Source organism: Somniosus microcephalus, chromosome 12, assembly GCF_052327205.1.
Source record: "Somniosus microcephalus isolate GS21.2 chromosome 12, FLI_Smic_1.0, whole genome shotgun sequence".
Taxonomy (NCBI): Eukaryota; Metazoa; Chordata; class Chondrichthyes; order Squaliformes; family Somniosidae; genus Somniosus; species Somniosus microcephalus.
The window spans coordinates 170045721-170065213 of NC_140998.1; the positions used below are offsets into that span (position 1 = coordinate 170045721).

A 19493-nucleotide genomic window follows, 5' to 3' on the forward strand; every position below is an offset into this window, starting at 1 on the left:
CCACCCTCACACACACTGTACCTCATCCAACTCCCCACCCTCACACACACTGTACCCCATCCAACTCCCCACCCTCACACACACTGTACCCCATCCAACTCCCCACCCTCACACACACTGTACTCCATCCAACTCCCCACCCTCACACACACTGTACCCCATCCAACTCTCCACCCTCACACACACTGTACCCCATCCAACTCCCCACCCTCACACACACTGTACCCCATCCAACTCCCCACCCTCACACACACTGTACCCCATCCAACTCCCCACCCTCACACACACTGTACCCCATCCGACTCCCCACCCTCACACATACTGTACCCCATCCAACTCCCCACCCTTTCACACACACTGTACCGCATCCAACTCCCCACTTTCACACACACTGTACCCCATCCAACTCCCCACCCTCACACACACTGTACCCCATCCAACTCCCCACCCTTTCACACACACTGTACCGCATCCAACTCCCCACTTTCACACACACTGTACCCCATCCAACTCCCCACCCTCACACATACTGTACCCCATCCAACTCCCCACCCTCACACACACTGTACCCCATCCAACTCCCCACCCTCACACACACTGTACCCCATCCGACTCCCCACCCTCACACATACTGTACCCCATCCAACTCCCCACCCTTTCACACACACTGTACCGCATCCAACTCCCCACTTTCACACACACTGTACCCCATCCAACTCCCCACCCTCACACACACTGTACCCCATCCAACTCCCCACCCTCACACACACTGTGCCCCATCCAACTCCCCACCCTCACACACACTGTACCCCATCCAACTCCCCACCCTCACACACACTGTACCCCATCCAACTCCCCACCCTCACACACACTGTACCCCATCCAACTCCCCACCCTCACACACTGTACCCCATCCAACTCCCCACCCTCACACACACTGTACCCCATCCAACTCCCCACCCTCACACACACTGTACCCCATCCAACTCCCCACCCTCACACACACTGTACCCCATCCAACTCCCCACCCTCACACACACTGTACCCCATCCAACTCCCCACCCTCACACACACTGTACCCCATCCAACTCCCCACCCTCACACACACTGTACCCCTTCCAACTCCCCACCCTCACACACACTGTACCCCATCCAACTCCCCACCCTCACACACACTGTACCCCATCCAACTCCCCACCCTCTCACACACTGTACCCCATCCAACTCCCCACGCTCACACACACTGTACCCCATCCAACTTCCCACCCTCACACGCACACTGTACCCCATCCAACTCCCCACCCTCACACACACTGTACCCCATCCAACTCCCCACCCTCACACACACTGTACCCCATCCAACTCCCCACCCTCACACACACTGTACCCCATCCAACTCCCCACCCTTTCACACACACTGTACCCCATCCAACTCCCCACGCTCACACACACTGTACCCCATCCAACTTCCCACCCTCACACGCACACTGTACCCCATCCAACTCCCCACCCTCACACACACTGTACCCCATCCAACTCCCCACCCTCACACACACTGTACCCCATCCAACTCCCCACCCTCACACACACTGTACCCCATCCAACTCCCCACCCTTTCACACACACTGTACCCCATCCAACTCCCCACCCTCACACACACTGTACCCCATCCAACTCCCCACCCTCACACACACTGTACCGCATCCAACTCCCCACCCTCACACACACACTGTACCCCATCCAACTCCCCACCCTCACACACACTGTACCGCATCCAACTCCCCACCCTCACACACACTGTACCCCATCCTACTCCCCACCCTCACACACACTGTACCCCATCCTATTCCCCACCCTCACACACACTGTACCGCATCCAACTCCCCACCCTCACACACACTGTACCCCATCCAACTCCCCACCCTCACACACACTGTACCCCATCCAACTCCCCACCCTCACACACACTGTACCCCATCCAACTCCCCACCCTCACACACACTGTACCGCATCCAACTCCCCACCCTCACACACACTGTACCCCATCCTACTCCCCACCCTCACACACACTGTACCCCATCCTATTCCCCACCCTCACTCACACTGTACCCCATCCAACTCCCCACCCTCACACACACTGTACCCCATCCAACTCCCCACCCTCACACACACTGTACCCCATCCAACTCCCCACCCTCACACACACTGTACCCCATCCAACTCCCCACCCTCTCATACACACTGTACCCCATCCAACTCCCCACCCTCACACACACTGTACCCCATCCAACTCCCCACCCTCACACACACACTGTACCCCATCCAACTCCCCACCCTCAAACACACTGTACCCCATCCAACTCCCCACCCTCGCACACACTATACCCCATCCAACTCCTCAACCTCACACACTGTACCCCATCCAACTCCCCAACCTCACACACTCTGTACCCCATCCCACTCCCCACCCTCACACACACTGTACCCCATCCAACTCCCCACCCTCTCATACACACTGTACCCCATCCAACTCCCCACCCTCACACACACTGTACCCCATCCAACTCCCCACCCTCACACACACTGTACCCCATCCAACTCCCCACCCTCACACACACTGTACCCCATCCAACTCCCCACCCTCACACACACTGTACCCCATCCAACTCCCCACCTTCACACACACTTTACCCCATCCAACTTCCCATCCTTTCACACACACTGTACCCCATCGAACTCCCCACCCTCACACACAAACTGTACCCCATCCAACTACCCACCCTGAGACACTGTACCCCATCCAACTCCCCACCCTCAGACACACACACTGTACCCCATCCAACTCCCCACCCTTTCACACACACTTTACCCCATCCAACTCCCCACCCTCACACGCACTCTACCCCATCCAACTCCCCACCCTCACACACACTGTACCCCATCCAACTCCCCACCCTCACACACACTGTACCCCATCCAACTCCCCACCCTCACACACACTGTACCCCATCCAACTCCCCACCCTCACACACACTGTACCCCATCCAACTCCCCACCCTCACACGCACTCTACCCCATCCAACTCCCCACCCTCACACACACTGTACCCCATCCAACTCCCCACCCTCACACGCACTGTACCCCATCCAACTCCCCACCCTCACACACACTGTACCCCATCCAACTCCCCACCCTCACACACACTGTACCCCATCCAACTCCCCACCCTCACACACACTGTACCCCTTCCAACTCCCCACCCTCTCACACACACTGTACCCCATCCAACTCCCCACCCTCACACACACTGTACCCCATCCAACTCCCCACCCTCACACACACTGTACCCCATCCAACTCCCCACCCTCACACACACTGTACCCCATCCAATTCCCCACCCTCACACACACTGTACCCCATCCAACTCCCCACCGTCACACACACTGTACCCCATCCAACTCCCCATCCTCACACACACTGTACCCCATCCAACTCCCCACCATCACACACACTGTACCCCATCCAACTCCCCACCCTCACACACACTGTACCCCATCCAACTCCCCACCCTCTCACACTGTACCCCATCCAACTCCCCACCATCACACACACTGTACCCCATCCAACTCCCCACCCTCACACACACTGTACCCCATCCAACTCCCCACCCTCACACACACTGTACCCCATCCAACTCCCCACCCTCACACACACTGTACCCCATCCAACTCCCCACCCTCACACACACTGTACCCCATCCAACTCCCCACCCTCACACACACTGTACCCCATCCAATTCCCCACCCTCACACACACTGTACCCCATCCAACTCCCCACCCTCACACACACTGTACCCCATCCAACTCCCCACCCTCACACACACTGTACCCCATCCAACTCCCCACCCTCACACACACTGTACCCCATCCAACTCCCCACCATCACACACACTGTACCCCATCCAACTCCCCACCCTCACACACACTGTACCCCATCCAACTCCCCACCCTCTCACACACTGTACCCCATCCAACACCCCACCCTCACACACACTGTACCCCATCCAACTCCCCACCCTCACACACACTGTACCCCATCCAACTCCCCACCCTCACACACACTGTACCCCACCCAATTCCCCACCCTTTCACACACACTGTACCCCATCCAACTCCCCACCCTCTCACACACTGTACCCCATCCAACTCCCCACCCTCACACACACTGTACCCCATCCAACTCCCCACCCTTTCACACACACTGATGAAGCCAGCCATGATGGCAGCAGTCTGTGCTTGCATGACTTCAGTCCGAGCTTCCGCTGCAGCACTCAGATGTTGGGTGGCCTGTTCTTGTGCTGCAGTGGAAGCTGAGACTTCAACCATCAGATGTTGTATCATGGTTGGTTCCACAAGTGCTAATGGATCTGCCCAGTCCTTCCATGCTGGAAAGGATGGGCTCCAAGCACTGCCCAAAGCCCTGTGCAAGGTTGGTGCCGGACTCTTCCATGTGCCTTGAGATTGCATTCAGGCTTTCTGGCAGGCCTGCCAATGCACCAAGCATTTCATTGTGCATACCCATCAGCGTTCTTCTGTAGGCTGTCATATCAAGGTCTTCATCTGAGTCCTGTGCAGCAGAACTCTTGTGCGATCTCGCCCTTCAGGGAGCAGACACCTGAGCTACCTTTCCCCTTGCCCTGGCTGCAGGGACTCGTGCCCGGTGTCTCACCACGTGCAGATCCCGCATCTAACCTATCCTGTAAAGTATGGAGAGTATCAGTATCTGAGCTGGTGGCTGGGAGCGTGAAATCGAGTGATGATGTTTCTTCTTCTTCTTGACTCTCCTCTCTCTTTTGCTCCTCGACCACTGGCTGGGCAGGCTGCAATTCTTGGGTGACTGAAATGAGAAAGGCACAAGGGTAGGATTGTGGTGAGCGGAGGTGGGAGGGAAAACAAGAGGTGCATGCTTAGACCATGTGCAGATTGTAAGTCAGAAGAGATTGTGGGATGAGGGGGAAGTGGGATGTGAGAAGGAGGATAACGTACAAGGATACCGCCTCTTGAATTCCTTCAGCCCCGTCGCTGGGCACGGGCTCAGCCATGTCCCTGCCAAAAATGGCCAGCACCGTCTCCAGCAAGTGAGTGAGTAGATGCAGGCGAGCCTGTCCCCAATCCGGTTACGCTCTGCTGGCAGTGGTTGATATAAGAAAACTACTAGGCATTTAGTCTAAGCGTTAAACAAAGCTTTAATCAACTATTTTACAACATGGAGGTCTAGTTGTGCCCTTCACTAGTTCCTGTTAAAGAATGTCCTGAGCAAGCTGGGCACGTGCCCGCGTATTTATACTCTCCCTGGACAGCGCCACCCGCAGGCTGCTCAGTATTATTTCATAAGTCATTTCCACATGAATGACAAGATTCATGTCACTGGTTATGCGCCACGTTTTCCTGCAAGAGAAAGGGAAGTGTGTCAGTGAGTGTGGTGCAATGTGTTTAGGTGATGTGCCTGTCATGGTTGAATAGCTGACAGTGTGTTCAAGCTGTAAGATGTGGGTGTGACTCTTGTAGCAGTGCTAAGCGTGTGCGGGTGAGATGAAGCTATGAATGTGAGGTATGAGTCGTGTTTGGTAGAGAATGTTGATAGAGTGAGTGATGGGAATGTGGTGCATTGTGCAGTGTGTGAGGCTTGTGGTGCAGATGGGATAGAGTGAGTGATGGGAATGTGGTGCATTGTGCAGTGTGTGAGGCTTGTGGTGCAGATGGGATAGAGTGAGTGATGGGAATGTGGTGCATTGTGCAGTGTGTGAGGCTTGTGGTGCAGATGGTGGGACATGGCATTTGAATATTAATTCATTGACTTTGACCACGCGTGTGAGGTCATTAAACTTCTTCCTGCACTTGCTCCAGGTCCTCATGGCTACACTGCTGGCATTGACCACATTGATTATCTGCTCCCACTGCACTCTCGTGTGTTGCCTGGAGAGCCTCTGTGCGAAGAGGACTGCCCTCCTGGAGTTGACCTCCTGGACCAACACCTCCAGTGCTGCATTGGAGCATCTTGGCACCTTTTCTCTGGCCTGTTGAGCCATTACTCAGTGTTGTGTCTCTGACAGCAGCTTTCACAATCACTTCCACCACCTGTTGCAGGCAGAAGGCACCTGCCATTTAAGAGGTGCAGACTGCCTTTAAGTAGTGCAGGCAAGCTTTAATTGGGCCCGCTGCTGAGCACTCAGCCACTCAGCAGCGCGTTCAGCACTCGGCTGTCTGCCGCAATCCTGCAAAGTAGCAGGCAACACAAATTTTACGTGCTGCCTGCAGTCCTCCGAACGGGCGCGGTTCCTATTGCATTGCGATCTCCGGGGGCTACTGAATTTCTAGACCTAGGTTACTGTTCCTGCTGGAAGGAGATGGGATAATTTGGTCTCTGAGGTCTATTGAAATGATCTTTTTCTTCCAGCAATGGAACCTCTGACTATAGATGAGCTGAAGACTCAGAAGGCCTTTGTCAAAATGCAGAGGAAGCACGAGAAGGAACTGAAGGAGCTGGAGAGGAAGAGTCAGAAGAAGAAAGATGAACTGACACAGAAATATTCCAGCAGCTTCTCAGAACTACGCAAGAGAAGCATCATTCTTAGCAAGGGGCACAAGAAAAAATGGTAAACACGGCACCTTAACTCTCCCTCAGGTACAGGGTATGCAGAGCGCGCTGGCACTGGAAAGTACCTGACAACTATATCACCGCGAGCAGTATGGAGGCCCCAACTACTAAAGGTTTAGGCTCCAAATTTCACTCTGGAGCCAGTTATTGGGTACAATTTTAACTCAGCCGCCAGGCGGGCTTTGAGGCGTGTGGGGGGTTAAAATCGCAAAACCTGGGGGGTCGGGACCCCCCCCCCCCGGGCCTGGTTCCCGACACCTAGCCATTTTAACCCAGGCGTGTCTGATGATCCCGAATCAGTCCCGCCTGCAACAGGCAGGACTGGTCTTTAGGGCCCTTAAACAGCACTCATTGGCCTTTGTAATCCCATTTTAACAGGCCCTTGCCTGTTTAACCCTTTTCCCACGTAAAACTCGCCTGGTGGGGATCATGCCTGTGAAACCTGGCGTGAGCACTATTGGCTTGCTGACTATCAGCTGCAGGTCAACCATTAAAGAGGAGATTTGATTAGTCCTCATTTGCAGGTGGCAGGACTTTGTTGTCTCAGGCCTGGGGCAACTTTTACCAGGCTTAACCACACCTGTGGAAGGTTGGAGCTTCACACACTTCGCCAGTGTGACCTCCTGCGAAACCCCTCTCGCCAGCCTCACTCAGCGCTTCCTCAACTGAGACATCTACCAGAAGCATGGGAGGCCTTTTTTTCCTCCCCTTCTTGGCATTAGAGGACCTCCAGTCCCATTCGTGAAATGACATACGCCACAACTGCAGAAGTTGCCATCAGAATTTTTATGCAAAACAAACAACTGATGGCATTTTTACAGAATACACAACATTTCACCCAAGTGACTATTTGTGCTTTATTTTCCTCTTACCCGTTACCTACGTAGTGGTTCCCCTGTGGCTTCAGCAGATGTAGAGGCCCCTTGCTCACTTTCCTGCTGCTCCTGTCTCGACACCTTTGGCGGGCGTCCTCTGGGGTGGTGAGCCTGTGAGGGCTCGTCAGCAGTCTGCTGCTCCTGCGGCTGTGCAGGAGTTGAGACGTCTATCTCAGTTGGGTGTGGACTCCGGCGGGGCTCTGACCGAGGGCTCTGCAGTGGCATGGAAGTGTGAGCGCTTGGAAAGGAGCCCCCACTTCCTTGAGGTCTGCCACCAACCTCCCTCTCATGGGTCAGGTCCCCCTCAGTGTTGCAAGTGGCTTGAGAGCAGCTTGCTGCACATCAGGGGGGCCATGGGGACCCGTACCTGCAATGGCAGTCCTACTCAGAAGGACTTCCATGAAGGTCTGGTTTCTCTGTTCAATAGATGCCCATCGCTCCTCAAGAGATGTCATTCTATTCTGAACACTCACTATGTTTTCCATACCCTGGCGACTAACCTCCTCCATGGCCGTAGCCCTCCTCTCCTCTACCGTAGCCAGCCTTACCACGGAGGCAGCAATCATTTCCACAGAGGTAGCCATCCTTTCCGTGTTGATGCGTTCATGCGCCAATAACTCCACAAAGGCTCTGCTCATGTTTGCTATGGACTCCTCCATTCGCTCCACACTCGCGGCGACCCTAGAGACAAAACCTGCCAGAGACTCCTGCATCTGTGCATGGAGTTCCATCACCTCTGATCTTACGGATGGACCCAGAGGCAGAGGGTCGACATGCAGCTGAGCCGAGTTGGCAGAGTCCTGCGCCCTCCGACGAGGACTCTCCACTGTTGTCCCTGTCTCCACAATCTGCTGATGCTCACTTGTGAGCTGTGATACACCAGGTGACAACTCTACTCTATGTCCTGAAGGTCTCCCCGAGGTGTGAGTGTCTGCGCTGGTGCTGGGTGCGCTTATTTCTGCTGACGCTGCGCCCTCAGAGGTTGCAAATTCCTCTGAGGAGTCTGACATCTCAGGTTCTTCCTCCTGCACAGTGGGGATGGGGGCTCTCGATGGTCCTGTGGGGGAGTCAAGAAAGAAGATGTGATGCCAAGGTTACATGCACATTGCATTTTGCAGATGATCATAAGTCCATATGATGTAGCTTCAGAATCATTATCAGCGACTCATGCAATGCCAATGAGAGAGATGGAAAACTATTCTGTCACCAGCTTGCGGGGATGCACCTGTCTGTCCTTCCCCAACTTCCGCATCTCTGTCAACCCCGACAATCTCCAGGACGCCTTCCTCCCAGAGGGTGAGCTGGGCTAATGAGGGTGGCCCTCCTCCTGTCCTGGCTTGCTCTCTTTTGTTGTGAGCTCTCTTTTCCTGCAATGAGGGAGACAAGTGGAGGCTGAGTGAGAATGAAGGAGTGAGTGCAGAGATTGCATCGCACAGATATTTAAAAGGAGACAAAGATGGAGTGAGGTTGCAAGACCAAGGGCCCTCCCTGTGTGTTGTCAGTTGTGTTCAAAACATCAGAGTGAGAGGGAGTGTGAGGGCTGCATGGTGGAATAGTTATGTGAATGTGAGCATAGAGAGAGAGGGAATGGGTAAGGGTGCATGGATGTGAGTGTCTAGTGGGATGTGGAGGAAGAGATTGCTAAAGCTGAGTGCTGGTGAGGAAAGGCAATGGGGATCAGATTGGGGGTGATGGAAACTTCATACAGTACTTACTTTTCCAGTGCGATGAAGGTCATGGAATCTTTTCCTGCACTGCATCCAGGTGTGCCGTGTGAGCCCCAAGGAGTTGACTTCACCAGCCACCTGTAGCCACACAGCCTTGGTCTGACTGGGAGGCCTCTTCCTCCCTGAAGAAGGGAACAGGACCTCCCTGTGGGCCCTAGCACCATCCAGCAATGCCTGGAGTGAAGCCTCATCAAATTTTGGGGCAGCTCTTGCCCTCCCGCTGGCCGTTGCTCCTGCAGGCTCCTGTGCCATCTCAATGGTGAAGTTTGGAAGCCTGCAGAGGAAGCAAGGCTTGCTGTGGACCTTAAAAGCAGCAGCAATGATGACGTCATATTCTGCGACTTTCTGACTGGAAATACTCAATTGCCAAGGCTTCCCACACATTGGAAATCAATTGGCCAATTGAGTTAAAATTGCATCAATCTCACAGCCCCATTTAGATTCGTGTGGGAAACACCAAATTCGGGGAACCCGACATTCCCCGCACCCAAGTTAAAATCGAGCCCATTGTGTTTCTCCAACTAAACAAAGCTCACAACACCTACTTATCTTGAACCTCCCCCTCCTCCTCCCCTCCTCCTCCTTCCACCACCTCCTCCTCCCCTCCACCACCTCCTCCTCACCTCCTCCTCCCTCCTCCTCCCCTCCCCTTCCTCCTCACCTCCTCCACCTCCTCCTCCCTCCTCCTCCCCTCCCCTTCCTCCTCACCTCCTCCACCTCCTCCTCCCCTCCACCACCTCCTCCTCCCCTCCTCCTCCCCTCCCCTTCCTCCTCACCTCCTCCACCACCTCCTCCTCCCCTCCACCACCTCCTCCTCACCTCCTCCACCTCCTCCTCCCCTCCCTCCTCACCTCCTCCACCTCCTCCTCCCCTCCACCACCTCCTCCTCCCCTCCACCTCCCCTCCACCACCTCCTCCTCCCCTCCACTCCACCTCCCCTCCACCACCTCCTCCTCCCCTCATGCACCTCCTCCTCCCCTTCATCCTCCCCTCCCCCACCTCCTCCTCCCCTCCCCTTCCTCCTCACCTCCTCCACCTCCTCCTCCCCTTCCTCCTCACCTCCTCCTCCCCTCCACTACCTCCTCCTCCACCTCCTCCTCCCCTCATGCACCTCCTCCTCCACCTCCTCCTCCCCTCATGCACCTCCTCCTCCCCTTCATCCTCCCCTACCTCCTCCTCCCCTCCTCCCCACCTCCTCCCCTTCATCCTCCCCTACCTCCTCCTCCCCGCCTCCCCTCCTCCTCCCCTTCATCCTCCCCTACCTCCTCCCCTCCTACACCTCCTCTTCCCCTCCTCCACCTCCTCCTCCCCTCCTCCACCTCCTCCTCCCATGCACCTCCTCCTCCCCTCCTCCCCAGCTCCTCCTCCCCTCCTCCCCACGTCCTCCCCTTCATCCTCCCTTCCTCCACCTCCTCCTCCCCTCCTCCACCCCTCCTGTACTTCCTCCACCCCTCCTGTACCTCCTCCTCCCCTCCTGTACCTCTCCCTCCCCCTTCTCCCCCTGCTCCTCCAGTACCAGAGTCCATTCTAACTCGGCTGGGTGTAGGGGTTTGCTGTAACCGATTTTAACACTGTGCTGATGTGTGGGGATATACTGTAATCCAGTCTAACGCTGTGCTGGGATTGTCGGGATTTACTGAAACCCATTTTAACACCCTGCTGGTGTATGGGGATTTAGCATTGCAGTTTCTGCTGGTAAATCGCCTTAGCTTTCGTGAAGTATGGTTTAAGTATGAGCACAGGGGCAGTCGATTGGTGGTGACCACTGGTGATTGTCTCTTCCTGTTACAGGAGTCTCAGCAATATCCACGAAAGTGTCCTTCGTGGGGAGTGTCAGAGCCCCACAGAGAGGGCAACGAGCAGTGGGGCAGCAGCTGAGAGAGTGAGCGAGCTCAAGGACAAGCTACAGGCAGATTTACAGCGAGTGTACGCAGAGCAGTACGAACTCATCAGGAACAGGAAAGAGCAACAGATCACCGAGGTACAGTAGAGGGGCCGGCACTGCCTTGTGCGGGGATTGAATTAACCCATTGTAACTCTCTGCTGAGGTGTAGGCATTTACTGTAACCCATTCTAACACTGTGCTGGGGAGTGGGGATTTACTGTAACCCATTCTAACTCTCTGCTGAGGTGTAGGCATTTACTGTAACCCATTCTAACACTGTGCTGGGGTGTGGGGATTTACTGTAACCCATTCTAACTCTCTGCTGAGGTGTAGGCATTTACTGTTACCCATTCTAACACTGTGCTGAAGTGTGGGGATTTACTGTAACCCATTCTAACAAACTGCTGGGGTGTGGGGATTTACTGTAACCCACTGTAACACTGTGCTGAGAAGTGGGGATTAACTGTAACCTCTTCTAAGACTGAGCTGGGGTGCGGGGATTTACGGTAACCCATTCTAACACTCTGCTGGGGTGTGGGGATTTACTGTACCTCATTCTAACACTGTGCTGGGGTGTGGGGATTTACTGTAACCCATTCTAACACTGTCCTGGGGTGTGGGGATTTAATGTAGCCCATTCTAACTCTCTGCTCGGAAGTGGGGATTTACTGTGCCTCATTCTAACACTGTGCTGGGGAGTGGGGATTTACTGTAACCTTTCTAACACTGTGCTGGGGTGTGGGGATTTACAGTAAGCTATTCTAACAATGTGCTGCGGTGTGGGGATTTACTGTAACCCATTTTAACACTATGCTGGGGTGTGGGGATTTACTGCAACCCATTCTAACACTCTGCTGGGGTATGGGGATTTAATGTAACCTATTCTAACACTCTGCTGGGATCTGGGGATTTACTGTAACCCATTCTAACACTGTGCTGGGGAGTGGGGATTTAATGTAACCCAGGCTAACAGCCTGCTGTGGAGTGGGGATTTACTGTAACCTATTCTAACACTGTGCTGGTGTGTGGGGATTTACTGTAACCTATTCTAACACTGTGCTGGGGTGTGGGGCTTAACTGTAACCCATTCTAACACTGTGCCGGTGTGTGGGGATTTACTGTAACCTATTCTAACACTGTGCTGGGGTGTGGGTATTTACTGTAACCCATTCTAACACTCTGCTGGGGTGTGGGGATTTACTGTAACGCATTCTAACACTGTGCTGGGGTGTGGGGATTTACTGTAACCTATTCTAACACTGTGCTAGGGTGTGGGGATTTACTGTAACCCATTCTAACACTGTGCTGGAATCTGGGGATTTACTGTAACCCATTCTAACACTGTGCTGGGGACTGGGGATTTACTGTAACCTATTCTAACACTCTGCTGGGGAGTGGGATTTTAATGTAACCCAGGCTAACACCCTGCTGGGGTGTGGGGATGTACGTTAACCTATTCTAACACTCTGCTTGGACCTGGGGATTTACTGTAACCCATTCTAACACTGTGCTGGTGAGTGGGGATTTACTGTAACCTATTCTAACACTCTGCTGGGGTGTGGGGATTTACTGTAATCCATACTAACCGTCTGCTGGGGTGTGGGGGTTTACTGTAACCTATACCAACACTCTGCTGGATGTAAAGTCTGTGGGTTGTGCGGTTAATAAGTACACAGACTTCAGAAGTAACAAACAAACAGGTCTTTACTATTCGAAGGTCCGGGCGAATCTGCCCCAGCAATCATGCCACAATACTTATATACTGGTGTGGTCACTATCGGTATTACAGTATACAGAAGCCAAACAAATAGTGCCACACCTAAAGTAGTTCCCTTAAAGGTGAACGGTTACATTCAATAGTTCCCTTAAAGATAGACGGGTACATACACTACAATCCTCCCTTTTTAGCTTATTACTTACAGAGTCCCCGTTAAACATACATATCTTCAAATTCCTATAAAACAAATTACAGATATAATCTCGGTGGAGTCAATGTCACATAAAACAATTTACAAATATAATCTCGGTGGAAACAGTTCACAGGTTCAGTCTCTGCGGAAACAGTTCATAGATTCAGTCTCTGATCTTGACTAGTTCCGAACAACATTTCTTTGGTGTAGCCGGTTCACCTGGCTAGCGTGACTCCTCCATAGCCTTTTTCTTGACGTAACAGCTTGAACTTTCGTCCTGTTGAACCAGCAGTGCGGACTTTTACAACCAACTGGCTGTCTTGACATTTTCCAGTTTTTCAACTAATTTAGCTCCTTTCGTAATGTCCTGCCTGGAATGGTAGAAGTGCTAATATTTTAGACAGTTATTATCTTCTGCTTCTTCTTTTTCTTTTCTGCCTTTTTGAAACTCTCGGAGCTCCTTTCTCGGCTGCCAGCTGTAGCGCCACCAACTCTCTATGTTCCTTAGACCTTAAGTGCTTCATCCGGATTTCAGCACTTTGAGAGTTTTCATCACAAGCTGGGCAGACCACATCCTCGTAATATTCAGTGTCACTCAACAGGTCATGGTAATATTCAGGTTCGTCCTGAGTTAGGCCAGCGAGAGAGACTTCTTCTTCCTCCTCACCCGTCTGGACGTTAGCTGACGGTGGTTCCTTCCCTAAACATCTTTCTTGAAAAGCCTTCTTCATGCATTCATATTCATCCCGCTCTTCCTGGGTTATCTGCCATTCCTTCACGACGGACCTCATTTGTGAGTTCAATACCTTCCTTTCCATCGGTAATTGCGTTATCAGGCTATTTAACCCTTCTACTGAAATAACGGTTTCCACATTCTTCTGTTCACCTTGACGTGATTCAATGTACTTTTGGCATCCTTGTAAAATTTGTGTTGCCACCTCAGCTATCTCCGTGACTTTTGAGAGCTCCGAACTCATTCCCCCTGAAGATTGAAGCTCGTGTTCAGATTGATCCCCTTGCCGAGTCTTGTCCTTCAGCATATGAAGGAGTTGGCCGACCGTTAACTCTTCCCTGGGAACACGGTGGATCAGAGTCTTCTCCATTTCATCCACCTCTTTCTCCAATACTTCCACCTTACGTTCCTCTTGAACTTTGGCTTTCAGCGCTCGGCAAAGTTGCGCCCTGATGCTCTCTAGTTCATGTTCAGGGACCATTCTTACAGTGTCCTGTTCTTCCACTGAAAGGATTCCCAGTTGAATCTGTTCTTCAAGTTGTTGAACCTCGGTCATTGCCGCCTCATACTTGTCTTGGGTGTCCTTCAATGTTTTTATAAGTTCTTGGACATCCTGTCTTTCATGCTCTGCCATGATTTTCACCTCTAATTGCTCATCTATGGATGGAGCTTCTATCGATGAGTCTGTCTTGGCCTTGAGTTCATCAAGAATTTCCTGCAGCCTTTGGACTTCTTGCTCATGTTCAACCTTCAGTTGTTCATATGCTTCTACTGAAACTAGCTTTTCGGAGGCTGCCGAGTTAACCCCCTCCAGAATTGTAGCCTGGGCCTGTTCATACTGTTCTTTCAACTTCTCACACTCTGCTTGTAAGGAGTCGTAGAGAAGAACTGGAATAAAATCCTGGCTCCCTGAAGATTCCTCTTCCTTTGGTTCATTCTGTAAATATTCTAGTTCCTGAACAGCATCAGGGGAATGTGATTGGTATTTGACCATGATGGCTCTATGGTCGCTCTCTGCTTGAGCTAGCTGTCTCTGTAGTCTTTCCAGGTTCCCCCATTCGGTGTCCCAGAACTTTTCCATATTTTTCATCTCCTGTACGAGATGGTCACTCAACTGTTCTAATTGTTGTCGTACTTTGACATAAGTTTGCGTCCGAGCTCGGTGTTCTTCCGTCATGGATGAATCCTTTGCTTGAACAGGCTCAGAATTCTCTGTCAACCTGGAGTTCTGCTCCGCAGCTTTATTCTTCTTGGTACCATAAGTCCTTCTGCATGTCTTCGTTTTCTTTCCCATCGTCGGCAAGTCCCTTTTAGCCTTGTCTTCCATTTCCGACTTGGTCTTATCATCATCCATTTCAGAATCTGAGCTAATAGCTTGCACCGAGTCCTCCCTCATTATGGCTTTTAGGTAATGCCATTCCATGTCTATTTTCTTAATCCACTCCTGTCCTAGAAGTGGTGGTCCTCCCTCAGATAATATGTACAAGTTCATTCTTGGGTGTTCTTTACCCCTATCTCTCACCTTGACTCTTATTTTCCCCACGGGGTATACATTATGCCCCGTGTATGTCTGTAATACGAACTTGGTATTTCTTAAAGGTATGTGAGAGAATAGCCGGTGGTAGTCCCTTCGGTTGATGACTGATAGAGCTGATCCAGTGTCCAGCTCCATTCTTACTTGGACTCCAGCTATTTTTAGTATGACCCAGATGGCCTGTAGATCCGTTGCTTTACCCACATTGTGGATTCTCAGACTACCCAGCTCCTGGTTGTTTGGGTCTGAGTCTGAATTCTGTTCGTCTGAACTCTTCTCAGCCACCTTGTGTACCTTGTTGTACTTTTCTGGTGGTGGCTTCCTTTGATTATTGGTCTTTTTCCCAGACTGGCATACCTTCGCGATGTGACCCAGTTTGCCACACTTCCTGCACTCTTGGTTCTTAAACCAGCATTGATTCTGGTCATGCGTTGTCTTCCCACAACGGTAGCATTTTGTTGTGCTTGAAGTAATTTGGTCCACCCTGAGTGCCGCCGCCTTTAGTTGCATTTCCGCCGTTCCTTTCGCTGCGGCTTCGTGCGATGCAGCTATAAGGACAGCCCTGTCCAGTGTGAGGTCGTTCTCTTCCAGTAGTCGCTTCTGCGTCCCTTCTTTGGACAATCCGCATACGAACTTGTCCCGCAGCGCTTCTGTCAGATTCCCTCCGAACTGGCAGTACTTCGCTAGCCTACGCAGTTCGACCAAGTATTCCGCATTGCTTTCGTCTTTCTTCTGCGTTCTTGCGTAGAATTTGAATCGTTCAGCCAGCATCAGCGGTGTGGGGTTCAAGTGGTCCTTCAGCACAGCCACAATCTCTTCGAAGGTCTGATCCGCTGGTTTATTTGGTGCTATTAGATGCTTCAAGAGCCCGTATGTTTTTGCCCCCATCGAGTTTAGCAATGTTATCGCCTTGTCGTCTTCCTCTATTTTGTTGGCTTCGCAATAGATCTCTATGCGTTCCACGTACGTGGCCCAGTCTTCTATTTCAGAATTAAAGTCGTTAATATTCCCTCGCTTAGGCATTTTTCTTCCCTTGGGAGCAGCACCAGTATTTCTTTAAGTATTCTTATTTATTTGTTTGTTTCTAAGATGGCGGTTTTCCCGCGAAAATGGCGGTTTCCCGCTCTTCCTTTCTCGCCCCGCCCACTTCAATGGCGGTTTCCCGCTTCTGGCGTCTTCTCTGCCTAATGGCGGCTTCCCGCGTTTCTTCCCGGTGGAAGGGGTACACTTCCCCCACAGCGGACAGGTTCAGCCGCTGGCTGGCTTCCGCACAGCTCCCCTTACTCGGCTATGTCTTTTCCTCCCGCCCGCACGGCTCTACCGGCGCTGGTTACACCCCGTTAATGGAGGACAGTTCAGCCGCTGGACTGGCTCTCGCGCAGTCTCTCTCTCCGTCCCCGGCTCTGTCGCTCTCTCACCCACACGTTCGGTGCTACCGGCCCTGGGTACCCCGTTGGTGGAGAACAGTTCAGCCGCTGGACTGGCTCTCGCGCAGTCTCTCACCCCGTTTTCGGCTGTGTCTCTCACCCACTCCCGCACGTTCGGTTTTGCCGGCTCTGAGTACCCCGTTGGTGGAGAACAGCTCAGCCGCTGGACTGGCTCCTCCCAGTCTCTCTCTCCGCACCCGGCTCTCACCCGCACGGTTCCCGTTCGCCTCCCCAGCCCTCTCGCAGACCGGTGTTTCCCTCCCCGGCTGCGGCTGGGTTTCTCTTCCCGCGCCTACTCGCAGGCTCAGCGCTTCGTGGCTGCGGTCGCTGCCCAGATTTTTCCCGCCGATCGCGGTCCGGCTGTCACCCGACGCCGTTGGACCCGACTTTTGGCCGGCACAGCTCCCCCTCGACCGAGTGCTCTGCCCTTATCCTCCGGATACTTCTACACCTTCCCCTACTCACAGTCTCTTCGGCTGCCTTGTTCCCTGCTGGTCGGCTCACTCCGCACCGTGGCAGAAGGGTAGTCAGTGCACGTTGCTGATACAGCTTTTGTTGTTAGTCTTCCTGCTTTCTGTTGTTGCAGCCTCGTGTTTTCTTTTGGTAGCACGACGAGGGCGGTTGTCTCTCTTCAACGCTCTTCGTTGCTTTTGGTAATCTTGCCACAGGGTACGATCGGACTCGTCGCCACTGTAAAGTCTGTGGGTTGTGCGGTTAATAAGTACACAGACTTCAGAAGTAACAAACAAACAGGTCTTTACTATTCGAAGGTCCGGGCGAATCTGCCCCAGCAATCATGCCACAACACTTATATACTGGTGTGGTCACTATCGGTATTACAGTATACAGAAGCCAAACAAATAGTGCCACACCTAAAGTAGTTCCCTTAAAGGTGAACGGTTACATTCAATAGTTCCCTTAAAGATAGACGGGTACATACACTACACTGGAGTTTGGGGATTTACTATAACCCATTCTAACACGGTACTGGGGTGTGGGGATTTACTGTAACCCATTCTAACACTGTGCTGGTGTGTGGGGAGGTACTGTAACCCATTCTAACACTGTGCTGGTGTGTGGGGATTTACTGTAACCCATTCTAACACTGTGCTGTGGTGTGGGGATTTACTGCAACCCATTCTAACACTGTGCTGAGCTGTGGGGATTTACTGTAACCCATTCTAACACTGTGCTGGTATGTGGGGATTTACTGTAGCCCATTCTAACACTGTGCTAAGGTGTGGGGATTTACTGCACACCCATTCTAACACTGTGCTGGTGTGTGGGGATTTACTGTAACCCATTCTAACACTGTGCTGGGGTGTGGGGATTTACTGTAATGCATTTTAATACTGTACTGGGGTGTGTGGATTTATTGTAAGCTATTATAACAATGTGCTGCGGTGTGACGATTTACTGTAACCCATTCTAACACTCTGCTGGGGTGTGGGGATTTACTGTAACCTATTCTAACACTCTGCTGGGATCTGGGGATTTACTGTAACCCATTCTAACACTGTGCTGTGGAGTGGGGATTTACTGTAACCTATTCTAACACTCTGCTGGGGTGTGGGGATTTACTGTGCCTCATTCTAACACTGTGCTGGGGAGTGGGGATTTCCTGAACCTGATTCAAACACTCTGCTGGGGTGCGGGGAATTAATGTAACCCATTCTAACACTGTGCTGGGGAGTGGGAATTTAATGTAACCCAGGCTAACATCCTGCTGGGGAGTGGGGATTTACTGTAACCTATTCTAACACTGTGCTGGGGAGTGGGGATTTACTGTAACCTATTCTAACACTGTGCTGGTGTGTGGGGATTTACTGTAACCCATTCTAACACTCTGCTGGGGTGTGGGGATTTACTGTAACCCATTCCAACACTCTGCTGGAACCTGGGGTTTACTGTAACCCAATCTATCACTGTGCTGGGGAGTGGGGATTTACTGTAACCTATTCTAACACTCTGCTGGAGTGTGGGGATTTACTGTAATCCATTCTAACACTGTGCTGGGGTGTGGGGATTTACTGTGCCTCATTCTAACACTGTGCTGGGGTGAGGGGATTCACTGAACCTCATTCTAACACCCTGCTGGGGTGTGGGGATGTACGTTAACCTATTCTAACACTCTGCTTGGACCTGGGGATTTACTGTAACCCATTCTAACACTCTGCTGGGGTGTGGGGATTTACTGTAACCTATTCTAACACTGTGCTGCGGTGTGGAAATTTACTGTAACCCATTCTAACACTGTGCTGCGGAGTGGGGATTTACTGTAACCTATTCTAACACTCTGCTGGGGTGTGGGGATTTATTGTGCCTCATTCTAACACTGTGCTGGGGAGTGGGGATTTCCTGAACCTGATTCAAACACTCTGCTGGGGTGCAGGGAATTAATGTAACCTATTCTAACACTGTGCTGGGGAGCGGGAATTTAATGTAACCCAGGCTAACATCCTGCTGGGGAATGGGGATTTACTGTAACCTATTCTAACACTCTGCTGGTGTGTGGGGAATTACTATAACCTATTCTAACACTGTGCTGGGGTGTGGGGATTAACTGTAACCCATTCTAACACTGTGCGGGTGTGTGGGGATTTACTGTAACCTATTCTTACACTGTGCTGGGGTGTGGGGATTTACTGTAACCCATTCTAACACTGTGCTGGGGTGTGGGGATTTACTGAACCTCATTCTAACACTGTGCTGGGATGTGGGGATTTACTATAACCCATACTAAC

The 19493-nt window shown here is 52.1% G+C and overlaps 1 protein-coding gene across 1 annotated transcript in view; it reads left to right on the plus strand.

The window, feature by feature from the left end:
* LOC147109716 (1-phosphatidylinositol 4,5-bisphosphate phosphodiesterase beta-2-like) overlaps positions 1–19493 on the plus strand; it is a 195988-nt gene that overhangs the window by 116380 nt on the left and 60115 nt on the right. The window contains exons 17-18 of the mRNA XM_086003833.1: positions 6458–6656; positions 11052–11241. Of these exons, the coding sequence (XP_085859959.1) occupies positions 6458–6656; positions 11052–11241 (389 nt within the window). The remainder of the gene's footprint in view (positions 1–6457; positions 6657–11051; positions 11242–19493) is intronic.